The sequence below is a fragment of the Odontomachus brunneus genome, unplaced genomic scaffold (genome assembly GCF_010583005.1).
Source record: "Odontomachus brunneus isolate Ranch 3 - 2012 unplaced genomic scaffold, Obru_v1 Obru_scaffold_019, whole genome shotgun sequence".
NCBI classification, from domain to species: domain Eukaryota; kingdom Metazoa; phylum Arthropoda; class Insecta; order Hymenoptera; family Formicidae; genus Odontomachus; species Odontomachus brunneus.
In genome coordinates, this window is record NW_022639469.1 from 2950152 (window position 1) to 2970270 (window position 20119).

The 20119-nt window shown below is 40.0% G+C and overlaps 1 protein-coding gene across 2 annotated transcripts in view; it reads left to right on the forward strand.

Moving 5' to 3' along the window:
• Positions 1-17707, forward strand: part of LOC116841987 (storkhead-box protein 2) — a 142629-nt gene extending 124922 nt beyond the window's left edge. Inside the window, exons 4-8 of one of the 2 annotated variants that reach the window (XM_032810602.1) lie at positions 7798-8253; positions 10951-11157; positions 11628-11812; positions 12137-12616; positions 13438-17707. In XM_032810602.1, the coding sequence (XP_032666493.1) occupies positions 7798-8253; positions 10951-11157; positions 11628-11812; positions 12137-12616; positions 13438-14616 (2507 nt within the window). In that variant the 3' untranslated portion in view covers positions 14617-17707. The remainder of the gene's footprint in view (positions 1-7797; positions 8254-10950; positions 11158-11627; positions 11813-12136; positions 12617-13437) is intronic. The other variant, XM_032810603.1, reaches the window with a different exon arrangement.
• Positions 17708-20119: the final 2412 nt, after the last annotated feature.

The following is a 20119-nucleotide window of genomic DNA, read 5'->3' on the forward strand; positions in this document are numbered from 1 at the left end:
TTTCAAGATTATGTATTATCAAGAAAATATTCTTTCTTGAAGATAAAAAATATTCTTTCTTGAAGATTAGAAATATTCTTTTTTGAAGACCATAACTTAAGAGAAGGAAAGTAAACAGAGCAATCACTTTTCTTACATTGTAAAAACTGATAAATTGAAAAACTGTTAAATTTAATAAATTTCATATGTTCCAAATCATCCACTATAATTTATGTGTAGATTTAACACAAAACAAATGTGTTACAATGTAACACGCATAATATGGAAAAAATTAACACAAAAATTTAACACTTGAATACTGTTAGGAATCAGAGGTTGTGTTAAATTGACATATTTAATATGTCAGACATAGATTATGCCAATTTAACATTTTTATTTCATCAAAACCATGAGTTAATACTTCTCTCAAATGTTAAAGTAACGTTTTATTTTAGTTAATTTAACATTATACATGTGTCAATTTAACACAAACTGTGATTCCTGATGGTATTCAAGTGTCAAATTCTTGTGTTAATTTTTTACATATTATGCGTGTTACTTTTTATCATATTTGTTTCGTTAAATTTAGACATAAATAAGAGTGAATGATTTGGGACACATGAAATGTTGAATTTAACACATCAGTTTTTACAGTGTAGCAGAGTAAAATGATATTTGTCCGTTTATGGATGAATTATTCTAAATTGCGAGCGCATAGATTTAGCGCAGTTAACCGGTTTAACATCGCAATGTAACATGGAAGTGAAAAACCTTGAACAATAATGTTTTACATTCCGTTAAATTAATCGAGCTGCCGTTATCTCGCGGATGAGTTTCGTACATTGAGAGAAAAAAATAGTTGGAATAACTATAATCTCACTATATTTTATAGTTCGTTTTGGCCTCAAACATATATTTATAGTTCATCTACACACGAAGATATAGCAGAATGAACACACATTTATAGTCACCATCTTATTATTCTATATGTATAGTAAAGCACGCTTTGAGAATATAGTTATATGTACTCATATTTTCCAAATATTCCAATTGTATTGACTATATAAAATAGTTAATTTCTCTTACCATTTAATATTTGCTACCTTACTATGTTTTTTATTTCAAATAATTATAATTCTTGGTAAAAGTTTTACATGAGTCAGTTGTACTATGCTTATATTGTAAATATTACAAACATTATGGTGACATTTATTATAAAAAAGATATTCCTAGCTATAATCTTTTTACTATGCCATTATTCCAAATATCATACATTTTTCTCTCAGTGTAGCGCAAAAGAATCATCGCGCTATATCTAAGTCGCCAGTAATCGAAGTCTAAATAAGCACCTTCACATATCGAATGAGCATTGAGCGTGAGAATAATATTTAAGTCGAAAGTAGAAGTACGCACACACATCGCCATAGTCGATGCCGTGCGTCTTTCTGCGTACAGCACCGTGCGCGGCTTTATGAAACTCGTATCCGTAGCGGAGGTAGACGTCAACGGGGCGGACAACGAGACATCTCGTCCTGTCAGCGAGAAGTCAAAAGAACAAGAGCGACGGTGAAGGTGCGCGCGAAGGAGGACTCAGGAAGGCGGATTTATTCGGCCTATTTACGGCGATTGTTTAACGGGAGCTCGCGAACGGGCGTTTTCACGTTAGCTACACGCGTAATTGGAGACCTGCTCTTTCCTGTCTGTTCGCGCACAACAAAGGCGCCCGTTGACAGACGCAGCAGCGGGAAAATTGCAGAGTTGCGCCTAGGTTCGCTGTGCAGAAGGCGGGCCCGTAATCGCACGAACTTTAAATAGAGTTCCTCCTTTGACTGAAACCTTTAATTACGTGCGTTCGGCGGAGCAAGTGCCTTCGCGGGCGTGCATCGTCGAGTACGAGTCTCTGTCGTGTTTTCGCGAGTAGTATACAAAATGTTACTTCTGGATTATCCCAAATTGAGAGATGTCTTTTCATAAAAAAGACATCGTTTTCCAAGTATACTCGCCTAAAAAATCATACATTTTTCAAAAAAAGAAAAACAATAACAACCAAAATCTCCCAATTCACTAAATTCAACAAAAAATATATATAAAATATCAAAATCAACATATCAAACTCTTAAAAATGATATTAAAATTGTTAAAAATGTTACAAAACCCTTCAGAATCGGCAACAATTTACAATCTACAATTTTTAACGTTTTTAGAATAACAGTGGCTCTTTATGCCAAGCCCCTTTGAGGCACGTTTCATTTCTGGCCACCATCAATTGGAAGACATGTATTCTACGGTTCTTGAAGTAACATTTTGTGTACTACTTTCGCGCGATACTCCATTGATTAAAATAGTTCTGCGCGGATCATACGCGCACAATGTAGTGCACGCGATGTAGGAAAGTCACGCGTCGACTGCGCGTCGACTTCTCAGCGTCTCTGATTTCTCCGGTTGTTTCTTCCCGTCGAGATCCTTAATTATGGGCGATCCGCGGAGCAAGTGATTTTACGAATGCGTTAATTAATCGTTTCGGTACATATGTGCAGGATGATGAGTCAATGACTATTGCTACCTTGAATATCTTCAAAGGAAAAGACAAAAGTGACCTTAACTTCTACGAAGCTACTCCTCTGAGAAAAAAATGTATAATATTTGGAACTATAATGGCATAATAAAAAGATTATAGTTAGGAATATAATTTTTATAGTAAATGTTACCATAATATTGGTAATATTTACAATATAAACATAGTATAACTGACCCGTGTAAAATTTTTACCAAGAATTATAATTATTTGAAATAAAAAATATAGTAAGGTAGCAAATATTGAATGGTAAGAGAAATTAACTGTTTTATATAGTCAATACAACTGGAATATTTGGCAAATATAAGTATATGTAACTATATTCCCAAAAGGTGCTTTACCATATATATAGAGTAATAAGATGGTGACTATAAATCTGTGTTCATTCTACTATATCTTCATGTTTAGATGAACTATAAATATATGTTTGAGGCCAAAACGAACTATAAAATATAGTGAGATTATAGTTATTCCAACTATTTTTTTCTCTCAGTGTAGGAAAAAACGGAACTAAGAAGTTTCTTTTTTCTCAGTGGAATACCTTCGAAAATCTGAAGAATTGTTTTTGTTTTTTGTTTTAAAAATCTTCGAAATAGCGATAATTTTCGACTCACTCTGTTATATTTTTCGTAGCTAAAATGAGAGTAAAATTATCGTGCAGTGATATCGCATAGGAGCTACTGCTATATGTGCCTCGCGTTGGCATTGACTTTCCGGTATCGACGTTGGGCATATTAGGGATTCATTGCACGAGCGGACCACGGGAATTTCGAGGTCTTGCTCGACTCCTCGGTTTAGAATAATCCATATTCTTTTTGTGGGCGTGAACCAGATGCAGAGAGAGGGCTACGCAGTCGCGGTGTCGCCAGGTTACCGTGAAACGTGACTAGAAGAATAAGGCTTTCGATTCTTCCACAACAGCCCGGGCCCATCATGCGGGTTAATAAATCTGCCGTCTTTCATATTCGCCGATCACGCTCGTTCTTCGACTACATTCGCGGAAGGAATACGATTAAGCCGTAATTGGAGTGTCTATATTTTTTGTCCCACTCTGTAAAATCCGTGATCACAAACGCGGCATGGAACTTGACGCAACCCTTTCGCGTCGCGACGCATTTTCGTTACAATACATGATAAACATTGAAAAATTTTCCCATTTTGTATTAATTAATTCTGCAAATCCCGTCGAGCTTGAGGGATCAACAGAGAATCACGAAAAATATATAAATATGATATAAATACTACATGGAGAAAAATAATCTTTTAGCAAAATCGTCGTTGCTACTGCATATTCGTAACATCAAAAAAATCTAGTTGACGTAACTAATTTTACAAATTATTTGTTATTAGAGCAGAAGTAGTTTCGTTGCTAATATAGAAAAAATTTGTTGAGTGTATTTATCCTAAGGATCACGCTAATTTGCTATTGATGCAAAATAATGCAAAATAATGTATCCTTAACAAATTTATTTGCTATTGGAGCAAAACTGCAACTTATATATTTGCTTATATAAATCCATCATGGTTCTTATAGCAAAATAATTTGTAGATTCAGCAAATTATATCCAGCAAATAGTGATTAGTACTCTTAGCAAATCTTTTTGCTGTCTGTATAATAACGAAAAGATTTTGCTAGACCAGCAGAAAATTTGCTGGGCAAGCAAATTATTTTTTTTCCGTATACATTTAAATATATATTTTATATATATATACTATATTTTATATACATACATACATATATATATATATATATATATATATATATATATATATGTATGTATGTATTTAAATATAATATAAAATATAAATATAATATAAATATAATACTATACAGATATTGTCCTATGTCGACACTACAAATAGTTACTTATTGTTTTCTCCGCGCTGAGTAAAAAACACTTATTTTAGAATTATTTAATATTTGATTTTGTTTCAATATTTTACTTGCATTTTATTTTTATTCTTACTTTTAATCAGAGCAATGTATTATTCTCTTTATAAAAAGTCTAATTACATTAAAATAAAAAATCTATGTAATAAATAATATGACATACCAGGGAATACATGACGTATCGCTGCCTTCGTCCTCGGCACCCTCGCTTCCTAATCCCGCACCCCGTTCTTCATTGCTCCGGATACGATCGTGGCACTGACACTCGCGTACATGTGCGATGATTCGATCGGAGAAACACGTGTTAATAAACGCGATGCCGACGAGGATACAATTCAATATTACAAGAAGTGACAGGAAATTTTACTCACTTAACTAACATACCGACATGCGTACTCCGCGCTGTACGTATCGTTCGTCGGCTCGGGACGTACTGGAAATCCTCGGAAAAGTAAACGACGCATGAGAAGTTTGATCGTCTTGCTGAAGGTTCGCAATGTTTTGGAAGTATTGATTGTTGTTATTGCTCGGCCGCTCAATAGTGGCTCAATAGTGGCTAATGACAACTGACGACTAACGGAAGATAACGTAGCCTTTTTTGCAGATTGTTTTGATATTCTCGTGTGTCGCGCGTATATCAGTGACTATGTGTATCAATGAATATTCGTGTGTCAATGCGTTACCGTATATTCCCGTTGGGTGATAAATATATTTAGACCGCTCTTTTGAAGTTTTTATCGGTCTCTCGTCTGCATCGCGGTAATTAACATTTATTTCTCGAATATTACCGCACTACACAAGTGCCGGTGCCAATGTCACTGCCACGAATGAGTATGCCGTAACGGAGCAACGGAGAACGGTAATTCATAGTTACAATAATTTGCAACTACGAATACCGGTCTTAGAATCTAGTACAAATCTCGCGAATCTCGCGTTAGCTGCTTTTTACCTCTAATAATGCTACTTGGGTCGCGAGGCGTTCTATGTCGAGCTCGCTTTCTTTCTATTTCTGTTTAGCCTTGTTGTTATGTACCGAATCTAAAGGACGACGAGTAAAATAAGCCAATTTTTACCTAAGAAAACTAAGTTACACATGCAATCTTACGTTTTTTAGGTCACTGCGGGATGAAGGTTGTACCCCTCCCTTATGAGAGCATTCGTTTGATTAGTTTAGCATAGTTTCACTTCTCCACTGTAGCGACACTGCTTTAGGTCACTGAATATTATAATACTGAATAGTATAATACGATGGTGGACGGATAAAAATTGAAAGAATCTTAAGTTTTATAAGATGTGTACCTGCATATCCTGTATTTTAATCCTAGGTATATACACAAAGGACTCCAGCTACTTTTTTTATTATAACTCCGGTAAAAATCGTATTTTGACTTTTTTTCCCGATTATTTATAGACTGATAAACACATATATTTATTAAAAATTTGAATTAAATTATAATAAGCATCACATGATAAAGACGTGTTGAAACATTAGAATTACTCATAAGTGCAAAGAAAACATCATTTTACCATAATAGTTTGAGAAATACATATCTTTTTTGGTAATAGAAATAATCGAAAAAAGTTTTCAGATTTTGAAAGGGCATATTTCAAGATACAAAGAAAAAATCTAGCTTAAATATTGGAATATTATCATGAAAATTACAAGGCTTCAAGATTGACGATTTTTCATATTTCTATTTTCTGGCGGTTTTGCAGACAAGTATAAGAGTTAGGATTTTTGTTAAAAAATACAAACTCAATAACTTGTAATGCATGTAACAGAAACAGAAAAAGAAAAACATCAATAAAACCGGCAAATAACATTCACCCAACAAGACAGTATCATTTTGGGCGTTTAGTCCATGTGTTTCTGTCTCTCAATAAAAATTACTTGTATTTTTTACATTACTTATTTAATCTAACATTTTTTAGAATATATATTTATACTATGAACTCGAATAAAATTAATTACAAAATATACTTACTTACAAAAAAATACACACTGAGGTCTGGGAGACCTCAGGCTTGCTTTACCTGTGAATTACCACAAAACTGACAGACAATTGACTGCTCCGACAGTTACTATCTACAGAGGAGACTTCAAATTTTTTTTACACGGCGGTCGTATCCTCTTTACTTATTCTCTCTACTAATACTAGAGTTTCAAACTTTGCCTGGAGTCTCAGAGAGTGTGTATACCTAGGGTTAAAGACGTTAGAATGACTAATGGTAGACTTGTACATCACACTAAAAATTCTAAAGAATTTCTTATGAAGAAATTTGACAAATTTGGAGTATTTTATTTTGAAGTATTTCCTTAGTTTTCAATGAAAAAAACTTATAAAACTAAATTATAGTACAAGCAACTAAATAATTGAAAGAAATTGTCTCTAACTGAATTACTATTAAAACTATTAATGACTTATTTCGACATCTTTAAGGCGAATTTTAACCATTTTCCTCACGAGTTTAGGCGAATAAAAATATTATCATAGTATTCAGTGACCTAAAAACTTATGTTACATTTTTAAGACCAACAGTGACTCATTTTATCTATCGTCCTCTATTGATAAACAGTTGAATACGTGACACTGTTGTCTTTTTATCCTTATATATTCCTTTTTTTTTCATTCCTTTACTTATCGAAACTTTTAACACCGGTAAAAAATAATACAAGAATGAATGAAGACAATCTATTGTTTCCAATTATATATTGCTGATAGGAATTAAAGATAAATAAAAGATTAAATGCAAGTAGAAAATAATGAGTGATAATTTTTAAGTGTCTAGTGTAATATCTTCGGATTGTTCATTGATATTTCAAGGTGAACGAAATTTGCGTTGTTAATGTAAGATCAGAATGTAAAATTTCAATTCGAGTACACGTGCTAAGAAGTGTCGAAGTCGTCTCGGGTTTAGAGAGGCTTTAAATTCGAATGTCACCGGATTACCAAGCGGCTGTTACGTTTTACCACATCGTACCTTGAAAATAAAATTACATGATCACGTAAGAAGATAAACGAGACTTGCCTATTGCGACGACGGGCGATAGGAGCAAGTGGAGAATATAAAATTACGCGAAAGTCGTGTCGCGCGAAGAAAGAGAGAGAGACCGTCGTTGCTTATTTCATCCACGAGGACGCCAATGTGACGATCGTAAAATCCCGGCGCACGAGACCATGACGACGGCGCGAAATTGCTACCGGAGCATAAAAGTGGGTTACGTAAAACGAACTCGATTACTCGTCTTTCGATTGATCTCTATAAAAATAGCGCTGATTCTCGGGGCATCCACCGACGTCGTCGACGACACACATCGCCCTTAACATGATCGCCCTTTTTTGCTTTGCAGGCGATATAGAAGACTGCCTGGTGGCTCCGGTTTCCCAAGGCCAGTTCACGCCGCTGCCAGAAGCCCTGTGCTGGGCCATTCTGGAGCTCACCTCCCAGAGGCAGGCGGCGACCTTGGATACCCTGAGATCAGCCCTCAGGAACGCCTTCCCGGCCATGCAGAGACCCAGCCGCGAGCTCGTTTACGACGCGTTAGCGAAGCTCATGCAAGAACGAAAGATCTATCACACGTCCCAGGGCTACTTTGTCGTAACGCCCGAGACCAAGAGGCTCAGGCGCGACTCCGGTAGCTCCAGGCGGTGTTCCAGGGACGTGAATGGGTCCAGGGGTCAGGGCAGCATGCTGATGAGTAACGACGAAGCGGTGGCTCTCGTGCACGGCGAGATGCTCACTCTGAGAGACGGCGATGTTACGCATCAGGCTGTACAGACGAACCTGGCGGACGTTATTTGCGGAGGTAAGAGTTTCGCGTATTTATCTTCTGACGTCATCGCGCGACTCGTTCTTTCGCAGCGGACAAAGTTCGCGATCTGTTAACGTACGTACGGCGCCACGCGAGGACTTTCGACGGAAATTATGCTCTCTCGTCGTCTTTGGAGATTTTAGTTAGCGGAGAATGCGAAGGCGCACGCGAAGATAAATGTAGTTGGGGGAGACGGCTATTATTCTCCCGGTGGATCGTATGTTACGTGCCCCGTGCAAACTTTACGCGGAAGTTGTCGTATGGGAAACTAATGTCGCGAAAATATCGGCTGTGTGCACGTCGCGCGCGTGTCAAGTGATGACGTGATTAACGCTCTCGTCTTCATCCACACTGAGAGAAGAAGTTTCGCTAATTCAACGAAATATCCGCAACATGTAATTTGTTCATATGGGACAGCGAATGACCCCCCGTAGTGCGAGCAATTTATTCGTTGCTTTCAATTTGCTGCTCTAAGCAAAAACTTGTGCAATGGAGGCATAACTAACCTAGCTTAAGTAGACGAGAACAAATGTGATTTGTATTTGTAGGCAGTGTAGTCTGTCAAAATGACAAACAGTGAGAAATGATTTGCGACGGTAACTGTTCGGTCTATTTCCTTAACAATCGTCAAACAACGAACGCGCTTTTATTCTCATAATTGAGGGATTTTTCCCGCAGTAGTGCAGTAGTTGCACGAGGTCCTCCGGGACTTATTAGAACGGGTCTTATTAGAACGTCGCGTATTCGTTGTCACCTGAGCTGCGCGAAACTTATCCACAAGGGAAAGTTCACCGTGACCATGTTTTCCGCTGAAGCGGCAATCGCGCGATATCAATCGCGATCGTTAATTGTAAATTTATTGGCCGTGTCGGCCAATTTAAACGCGTTTTCACGTAAAGGCGCGAACGTGTGTTGGAGTGAAATATTCTCGAATATTGTGTTCACAGACAGGGAACGGATGAGGAGTTCGCGAAAATGACTCTTGGCAATAAATATACGTGTAGTAAAAAGAGATCAACCAACACTTGGAGTTGCACTGACAAGCGTGGGAGACAGAAACACCCTCTCATGATATGTAGAAGCGCGTTCGCGCGCTTACACTTACGCATTCAAATTGGCACGATTCCATCTCGCGTGATTGTCGTAACGGCGCGAAGCCGGTGCGGACGAATAAATGCGCGCAGCCGAGACCGAGTCGCTTTCGCCGTGTCTCGTGATAGGATGCACAGGAAGCCGAGCCCTCGTAAACTCGAGGAGGAACTCGCCCGGCAGACCGGTCGGTCCAGGCAAACTCGTTCGGCACGTGTTCGGGAAACGTTTCGATTGTCCAGGAGGAGCTCACTAGCTGCTCGCTCCGTTCAGGCCTTTTTCTCCTCTCGACTCGACGGACGGGTCGAGAGAGCGTTTATGTTGTTGTCGTCCTTGGTAGCCACGCAACTCCAGCCGCCGGAAGATCGTCAATTCCTCTCGCGACGCGACCGCCGCACGAAAAATCACCGTGCGATCTTAATTTCGCTTTTTGCCGCGTTCGCGGAAACCCCCGCAGCGAGAGCGACGTTCGCTTCGCTGCCGCGTGTCCACCTTCTCGTCTCTGCTCCACGTTGTCGGTGACTTCTTACGCGCCCTGAGCCAGAACTTCGGCGGGGCGGGTGGATTATGAGAAGCCGATCTGATTGCAATTTCGATTACACGCGAGAGAAGCCACCTGTCGTCGCGCTTTACCACCTGACAAAAAGCACGCGCATCTCAATGTATCTCCGGTCGGGACCTCGGTATACCACAACGACGACGCACGCGGAAACTTCTTGCGGCTACTCGCGTGTTCTTTTTTACATATGTCAGTATGCACGTGTACGTATGTGTGTGTGTGTATGCATATACACGGGGAATAGAGCCGCCAGCATTGGCACAGCACACGTATTAGTACGAGACGATCCAAGGAATAAGGAAAGAGAAAACGAGAAGAGGAGAAGAAGCATGCGAGAGAGAGAGAGAGAGAGAGAGAGAGAGAGAGAGGGAGAGAGAGAGACAAGGAAGAAATGAAGAAAGAGAATGAAGCCGACGATGCCTGGAAAGCGTTTAGCACAACCGATATATTAGCTATTGGTCACGACATTGTCTACCGTTACATACGCCGTCGACATCACGTGGGGGGGAGGAGGGGGAGGGGGCCACGTATATAATCTTCCTACTTTTCTCTTACTCGTTTCTCGACTGATTCTCACGCTGGTAACCCACTCGTCGGTACGTCGGCGTATCGCCCGTGGCTATGTACCGAGATGAAACTCAGGAATGAGGGTATTCCACTTTTTTTTCCCCTTTTCTTTTCCCCCTTTTTTTATTCTTTAAGGACGCAGTTGCAGCGATCACCGCTCGGCCGCGTCGCGATATTAACCCTTTTCACCGCGTCGTCCCACCGTTCTGAAATTTACACGTTCTCCGCGGAACTTCCTGCTACCTGCCGGCGCGTTTGACGCGGCAACCTGGATTTTTCTAACCGACTTTCCCGTCACAAGACCATACCTCGCGCCAATATCCGTTTTACTAAGCAGATGCCGCGAGGAGAGTCTCAGGAGAGCAATTGTCGCCGTGTCTCCCGAATTGAGCGCTTACTCATATTTGATTGCACTTATAACGCGATCATGTTTGCTGTGACAACGTTAGAGCTGATTTCGATCGTTTTTCCGACAGGGAATCCCAACGACAAGGTCCTATTCGCCAGATGCCGGTCGATGCCAGGCCGTCTCGAGAGGCGACACTCTTTGCGGCTTTGGGGATCGGCTAGACGTTTGCATAGAAGCGGAAGTTCGCGGTCTCTGCCACGGAGACCCGAAAGGAGCGACACGTCGTCCAGCGCGGAATACGCCAGCACGGACAGCGCGCCTCACAGTCCAACCAGTGAGTCTGATCGGGGAAGGGATTGCGTGGTGATGGGTGACTGCTTGATGGGAAAGGAATCCGTTGAAAAAATATCCGCCAATTGTACATAGTTATCTCTCCGAAGGCACAATTTCGTCTGGAAGCTCTGCAGCTCTTGAACGTTCGCGCAAATGCATGCATGTACAAGGTAGACTTCTCGATCATTTCGCTATCGCTTCGAGACTAATGAACGTCTCGATATACATCGAGATAGCTATGAATGATTGTAGCGTTAAGTCAGCATAAATGCCCCTTGCGAAATAACACTGTGTGTGTGTGTGTGTATATATATATATACGTTTGATATGTAACGTCCGCCGTTAGTCGTATGCGAGGGACGACGATACAATCCAGATTGAAGCTTCTTAGTCACCCTATAGCTGACGAGCCCTTCCCCGATCCTCATTATCTTGGAACGAAATGCAGCAAATCCAAATCCCTTCCTCAAGGCTTTTCTGGGATTTTTTCAGAGAAGATAGGCCTGCTCTCCAGGCTCTTTCGGCGAAGCACACGGAGGAAGGGCGCACCGTTAATGGGCACTTTCAGTGCTCAGTATCCCCCCACCGAATGGTTTAATCCGCGCGTCGTGCATTTGCATAGCGTTGCCACGCAAACAAGGGCCGCCAGTCCTTCGGTAAGTTGCACACAGGTATTTGCCAATAAGAACTAATAAAAGGCACTTCTTACACGGTGCTTGTAGCGCCGCGAGGCTAATTAACCGGTTCCCTCTGATAATTGATAAAAAGAAAAAAAAAAAGGAAAAGAAACCCCGAAACGACAACATTCTCGGCCGTTAATAATCTTAAAGTTAGAAATATCGTCTTACGACGAAAACAGCGGGCTCTTGCAAATAATTCGAGCGATTTAGCCGGGACCTAAACGTGGGATGAAATAGCCACGGTACCGAGCAATCGAACGGCGAGCTCGGATCGATTGAGCCTTTTCTTTTCTTTTTCAGATGATGGAGGGCTTAGACCAGTCGCAGGCCAGTTTCCAAGTGTGGGACGACTCGAGTTCCGTGCGATCGGCCACTTTGCCGAGGCGACATCGGCGTCAGGCCAGCGGTGATTCCTCGAGCTTGTTGGCCAACTCGACGCCAAGGAGCTCTCGAAGACATCGGTCACCGTGCTCCACCTTGCCGAGGTCCAAGTGCTCCAGCCTGAGTAGATGTACGTCCAGAGCCTCCGTTTTGCCGCCCAGCACCACCAACCAGGAGGCATATCAGGCGCGCAACCAAGTGCAAAACGACAAGAACTCAACGAACTCATCGCCCAGTAGAAGCGGCGGCAGTTCTGGCTCAGTTAGGACGATGAACGCGAGTCCGGCCAAGACGACGACGTTAGGCAGACCCAACACGAGGCAGTCCAACTCCAGAAGGCCGAGTCACGATTTCAGCAACGGCGGCGCAAAGTCTACCAACGGCTCTCCGCAGCATAAAGTGGGTTTAAGTTGAGCTCTCTTAAGTATAACGCGAACACACGTTTATTGGTACTTATCTTACGCTCAGTTAAATTTATCTTTACTCAGATTTTTTCTTCCCTGTTTTTTCTCTTTTTTTTCTAATATATGATCATCCTATATTTCTATATTGTAGCGTTATTATAAGTCTATTATCCGCGCAATGTTTTTCCGAGTCATCGAAAAATTCTTGCAGCATTCGCAGTTAATTCAATTAATTCGATTGACGAGCAGATTAGTTTGCAAAACGCATATAGTTTTTCAGTTGCACTTCAATATGTGATGCATGTATGTGACGGCTTATATGGACGTTCATCTCTTCATCCGCGCTTTCAAAAAATTAGAGGGGCATTGATACCGTCGGTCTGAGTCCTTTACCTGTTGAGTTCCTTAATCATCGACTGATGTTGTTTATTCAACGATCGGAGAGCTGTACGTTTAGATAATTCTTCTAATATAGTTAAGAATTTATAATGCTATGTGCACATCTAGAACGTTCCTTTACAGCACGAGAAATATAATAGAGATTTTGTTCTACCTTTTCTGACAATAATATACGTAAAGCAGTCTCTCTTTTTATAGAGAAAATGTCTTTATCGTAAGTCTTTATTTGAAGAGAACTCGCAAATATGTTTGTGAATATGTCTTGTTGAAAAATATTTCGGTATCGATAATTTTAAAATTTTAATATTCTGAAGTTTTACTATTTTAAAGTACTCTAATGTGATAGTACAGATTCGTAATCTTCTTCTTTGTGTTCCTTTTACTATTCTCGAATAAAGCAACTTTTATCGTTCCAAGGTCCTACAAAAGACTTCGTCTGGCCATTCATCGCACTCCAGCGGCAAGTCCGTGTCCAGCAGCAAATTGACTTGCTCACCACTGAAAACGGCCACGCTGTCGACAAAGTCGTCGCCGCTCAAAGTCGTCCAGCAAGGTTCGCTGACTCCTTTGCAAGAGGCGCAAAACTCGATTACCCTTCAGGTATCCACGAATCTAAGTCCGGTAAGCCCGTCGCAAGAGCAACGTGCGATACAGAATAGCGTGACGCTGGCCTCTAACACGACCAGCACTACGACTATTTCCGGCTCGCCCGGCACGAAGATCTACGTTCAGCAAAACAATTCACCGATGAGATCCGTGATTACTTTCGAGAACGGCACGGTGAAGACGAAGATCGCAGAGAAGGAAGTAATTGACTGCAAGGAGAAGCAGGAGAGGGAAATGGGCGAGAAGGCTTACAAGACCCGAGTGGATGACGAGAAGCTTTTCAAATCCAAGTTAGACGAGGAGAAGTTGAATAAACCAGTTAAGGCCGAACGGCCGTCATCGCTTTACGCTCCGAAAGAACCAAAAGTTGGCCTATTGCTATCCGAATCCGACAAGGAGAACAAACCGAAAGTTGAAGAAGAAGTGCCTAACAAGCTGAAGCTAACAAACCGCCTAAACAACAGTCAAGCCCACCTGATCGACGGTTCCACTAATAACGTCGACAAGAACGCGCTGGCGCACGAGCACTCGGCCGCCGCGCTGTCTACCACGAAGAATACGAACGATGCGATGAACAATTCCCGTAAGCTTAGCCTATCACTGTCCAAGGACGCGTTGAGCTACCGCAACCTGCTGCATCCCGGTTCAAAGAACAACATCGCGTCAAATCCGCCATCGCCCACCAAGTCATACGACGGCTTCGGCGGCTCCTTCAACGACGTCTACATCGAGAATCTAGAGACGGCGAAGCAGCAACGAGCACCGCAGGGTTCCGAGCCTAATTTAGAAAAGACTGTAAGCCGAGCGGATCTGCACTCCTATCCGAGCCTCAGCGACATGCAGGTGCAATTCACCAGCTTGGCGGCGCAGAAGATCCTCAAGGGCTGCCCGATCAACAGCGTGGACACCTTGGTGGAGGTGAACATGGCGGCTGCCGACAAGCCGAACAACTGCGACGTCACGGTTCACACGGACTTCGGTCTCGTTTGAATTATCTTATCCTCGTAAACATTCCGTCGATCGTGTACCATCCATCGCGGGGGCGCAAGTACCTCTCGCAATTTCTTCCTATCCCCGGACACATTGCGTCCATAGAAAACGACTAGGCGAACAATATCGAAGAAACTTCGCTAATGTCTTGCTTCTCATACAAGATCGGGGAATAGGGAGTTATTTTTCTGTTTCTTTCTTTCTTTAGTGGGAAGGCCACGGCTTGCGTAAGAATGTTAGACGGAACACGCAGTTAACAGTTACCATAGACTTGTCGCCTATGTACATCTCTTCCCTGTGTCTTCAACGAGCGTACGTGTTCCCGAACAATCGCTGTGCCAGTCCCGCTTGTGTTATTAGGACGAATATGTCGTAGGGAAGATCACGTATGCGAGAAAGCAATCGTGCGGCCTAAGTTCAAACTTGCTTGCCTTACCGAAATTGCCTTATCGAAATACGTCTCTGCCCGAAAAGAAAAAATCCTGTCTTCGAGATATCTTATATATTTCTAAATTCTCTACTCTCAACCAATCAACTACTCAAGTGATGTGTCAATCAACTACTCAAGTGTTTACGGAATAAAAACGTAGGATATATTGAATTTTGTTTTAACGATCTGTGCTCTCAAAAATCCACTGAAATAATTAGGGAAGCAAAAGTATGTTTTAGTTAATTGTGAAGGCAAGCGGTTGACACCGTCCCGTATTTTGCACTTTGAAAGGTATCGTAAAGATAAATTCTTAGGAACGCTTTCCTGGTAACCCCTTTCGCTATTTAGAGACTCACGAGACATTCCCGATACAAAGTTTATCGTTGTTTATCAGTTTGCAGTTTTGTATTCGAAATATCTTACACGAATTCATGGGTCATGCGCCTTATTATAGTTGTAACGTCGGCGGTTTTGCATCGCTTTACCGAGTTAAAGCGATTTGTCAAAGCATCATCTCGCATGCAACAATATGCGCAACCCGTAAATATGATGAAAGAGAAACGAAGGGATGGAAATTTTACCGAATTAAAACACTGCCATTTTACACGCGCACGATCGTCGTTTGAAACATTCCATTAATCATTTTGGCCGTAGTTATGCGAAAATGATCCAATCCACATGGCTACGTTCCAAAACTCTATTCGACGAGTAGAGTAGCATTTAATTGATCAATCCGAACAAAAAGAAGATTTCTTTGATTGATTAATTGAATGTTACTCTACCCGCCGAGTAGGATCTTGGAAGCCCTGGAAGTACATTTCGAGAGAAATGAAGATGAGAATTCAATATATGATTTTAAAAGTATAGATAGCATGGAAGTTTTCTCTCTTCGCAATCATTCAAGAAGTCAAGCATGGTCCATTTTTTCTCTTTAAAGGTTTTCATTGACAAGCTTAACTCTTTAAAAAAATGAGTAAAAAAATGCAATTAGTAGAAAATAAAAACTATTTTTTAATTAACTTTAGACGCCCATAAGGCTTGAATCTTTTTTGTTTTATGTAGAAAGATATATGGATTACCCAGTGATAAAAAATCAATTTTATGAATTGGATCATTTTCGCATAACTATAGCCGTTTTTTTTCACTTGTATATCATCGCGATGATGAAGACGCTGATTTTCAGCTCTTCATAGTTCAAAGTGAGGTCAAGTGATACAATGAAATTTTAGTAGCGAGATTATGTATGTATGTAGGAGTTCTTATGAAACGACAGCGATAATTTCTCGAACAATAATGTCGCAATAAAGCGGGGAACAATGCCTTTCAATAACGACACATTATTAGTCTCGTAACAAGGCAAGCTGGAGACACGCGACCTACCGACTCTTTTTATTTTTTTGCGAGTATAAAACGATTGACTTATATAATACAATCGTTTTACATTCGTAAAAAGATAAGAAAGAAAGACTGGTGAGTCGCGGCTTCTCCTTGTGTAAACACACACAAGCATAATTATATAATAAATTAATTACCGTCCCCCCGAGAAAATCGTAACATAGCAAAGAGAAAAAAATCAAGAATGATCTGTGCTGCATAGCCGCAGAGATATTTGATATCAAATATATATATATAATATACATAGCGTAGAAGGGCGTTTACTTGGAACGCGCAGTCGGTACCATTCGCAATTAGTGCAATCGTAAATCTAAGTGCCAAAACTATCGTAGTTTACTTAAACGACCGCCTTAACAATTCCGTTTCGCACGGCGACTTCGTAACGCAGACACAAATGCGTTCTCTCCGCGACGAAAGAAAGTAACGCCGAGCGTTAAATCGCGAAGCCGTAGTCTTAAAAGCCGACATATTAGGCAGATACGACTGGAAGAAAACAAAAAAGTGAGGAAGACGTGTCCGCTTTGTACATTTCATACTCTGTATCGCAGATTAACCGATCGGTGATGGTTCACAATCCCTTGTTCATTCTATCTTAAGATAGGAGACGCTGACTTTCTTTTATGTCACGAGCTTTCTTTTCAATGTTCACACATGTGTATTTATTATTGCGTTTTCTCTATTATAATCATATTCCAAATTATAATCATAATCATGATAATTATAAAAACAAGTGAATAAAGAAAATGTGTTTATTCGAAAAATATATTTTTTATAATATAATATATTACCCTAGCAGTACAATACATTGGGCTAATATTGAACCCATAGTCAATGTAAAATCCAATCTATGGTAGCCAATTGTTGGTCAATTAATATGTGCTGCTCGGGTATGTGCTTCTATTACTTAGTTTAATTTTACTAAATTTTCTATAAAAGGAGAAAAAGTTACATATACTGGGAAAGATAACAATGATATATTTAGGAAAAGTTTCAATTAAAAAAGATCACATTTTCTTAAACATACAAATTTTGTAACGCATTCATAATGTATTGCCTTTATTCACTTGTATCTGAGTACTTTTATTTGAGAACTATGTGTCCACTGATTGACGCAAACAATTAACATGTGCTGTAATTTGTAAATTATCATAATCATTACTCATAATAACTTACATTATGATACATATATATGCATACACACAACACACACACACACACACACACACATATATATATATATATATATATATGAATGAAAGAATGATATCAAGTAATATATTAATAGCATCTTAATAACGTCTCTCCCCTTGTCCACAACCTTGCTTTAATCTTTTAGCCTATTTTTAATAAATTGACCAACTACAGTCGATTATTTTCAAAATAATCAACTGTTGGTCAATTTCTTACGATGAAAGAATTAAAGCAAGGTTGTGGAGAAGGGGTCTAACGTCAATAATAACATTAAGACATCTTTAAATGTCATGTTACTTGGACTCTTAAATCAATCCACATAAATTCCTAATTTCTGAAAATATTTTAATCTTCAACATTCTGCATTTATATTGAAATTGCTAGTAATGCTGAAGATTGAAATATTTCCAGAAATTAGAAATCTATGTGGATTGATTTAAGAGGTAGCATGACATTTAAAGATGTCTTAATGATGTTATTACCCAAATAGCACAGATCTCCACAGGACATCTTAAAGATATTCTGAGAATGTCTCTATGTTCTGAGAACGTTCCCAGAACATCCTCAGGAGATCTTATGCTGTCTGGATATTGATGTTAGAGACATTATAAAGATATTATTAGTACATCACTTGACATCACTCTGCTCTATACCTGGGCAAGGTTCAACTAAACAAATTCTAAAGCAAAATCTGAAACTATTGTCATTAGAACAAAGAGAAGTATATCTTATATTTTAATTTAAACCATATTTTTTTCACAAAAGTCGGCGTCTATGAACAGGAAAACGTGTGAATCCAATGCCTCTTATCTCTTATCAAAACTAACTTGTAGAGTATCATTGTATAATCTTACTTTCGAATCATTATAACAACGAAAATATATTAACAATAATAAAAAAATATAAGAAAAAATTTGTGTTTCATTATTTTAACGTATTTTATTAAATGGAGACTTACTATTGTGATGCACGAGATATTTTGTCGATTATAACTTTCCTCGAGATGAGCCGACGTCCTTATCTCCTAAACCTCAAACACGTAATTCGCTCGGTACGTCTTGTAAATCGAAAGACACATGTTTTAGATTATGAAGGATCGTATTGGCTAACGTTTAAACGATATCCCAAATTACCTGTCATAGCTTTCGGATGTGGAACAATTAAATCTGCACGAGCGGGTTGCAGCACGTCCTTTCATTCCGCACACAAAATTATTGATTAAGGCAATAACTCAATGCGCGGCAACAAAACAGATAGAAAATTCAAATCAAATTCGAGTGCACCAATAAAATAATAGCTAAGTTGCCAACCTAGGGTAATTCACAAAGTGTAAATAAGAACAAAATGGACGATTTTCATGAAATCCTCTAGCTACCGTTGAGATTTTACTCGAATCCCTAGACACGACACCTGGGCTGCGTTTAGATTCCATACCTGGGTGTATTCTATTATTAGAAGTGCTATAGTATATGTGACATATACTATAATGTTTCTAATAATAGGGTGTACCTGGATGAAGAATCTGAACGCACCCCTGTGTTGGGATTCTGTAAATCGTTATTGGAGTTAACGAGAGTTTCGTTATCGTTGCGCAACTTTTATACTATATACAAAAGCTGCGCAACGATAACGAAACTGTCATTAACTCCAATAACGAGTTACAGAATCTCAGCACTGGAGTACTATTTGTACATGCTCAGAGTGCGTTCCCACTTAGCGCATCACGCGTCGCGTCGTCCATCGCGGATCAATAAAATCATCCAATTTTATTGCCTAATTTTACGATGAATAAAATGAGACGATTTGATTGCGATTTGATTGATCCGCGAAGATCGACGCGACGCTTGACGCGCTAAATGGGAACACACCCTTAGGTTGAAGTTCAATGGCACGTATTTACGCGTAACCGCGTAACTAATCACATAGTTCTATTCCTTTAGAAGTTCCAACAGAAATACTAAACATCGCAATATATTGTTTACGCGCTTACGCGGTACGCGGAAAATACATGCCATGGGACTCCACCCTCAGGCTTCTCTTTGCTACCCACCATTGTCTGCCTTCATTCGGGTGGGATTTCCGCGTAACGCGTAACCGCATAATCAATCACATCTTTCTATTCTTTTAGAAATTCCAACAGAAATACTAAACGTCGCAATTTATTGATTACGCGGTACGCGGAAATACATGCCATAGGACTTCAGGGCAGCGATCACGTTACTTCGAGCGAATCTTTTCACTTTTTATTTTTCGCTCTATCGATTTCACATGAACTTTTTCACTGCGCATGCGCGAGAATCCGAATATAAAGCTAAGATGGATCTAACATTATGGGCGCCACTTTGGGATATCGGCAAATTATTTTCAACATTCTGGGAGCGATACTGAGGGAGTAGAGTAACACTAACTCTCCTTGTCATTCAGGAGACGATGTACAGCGAAATACGCACATTTGACGTTTTTGCGAAACTGAACTCTCACGACTAC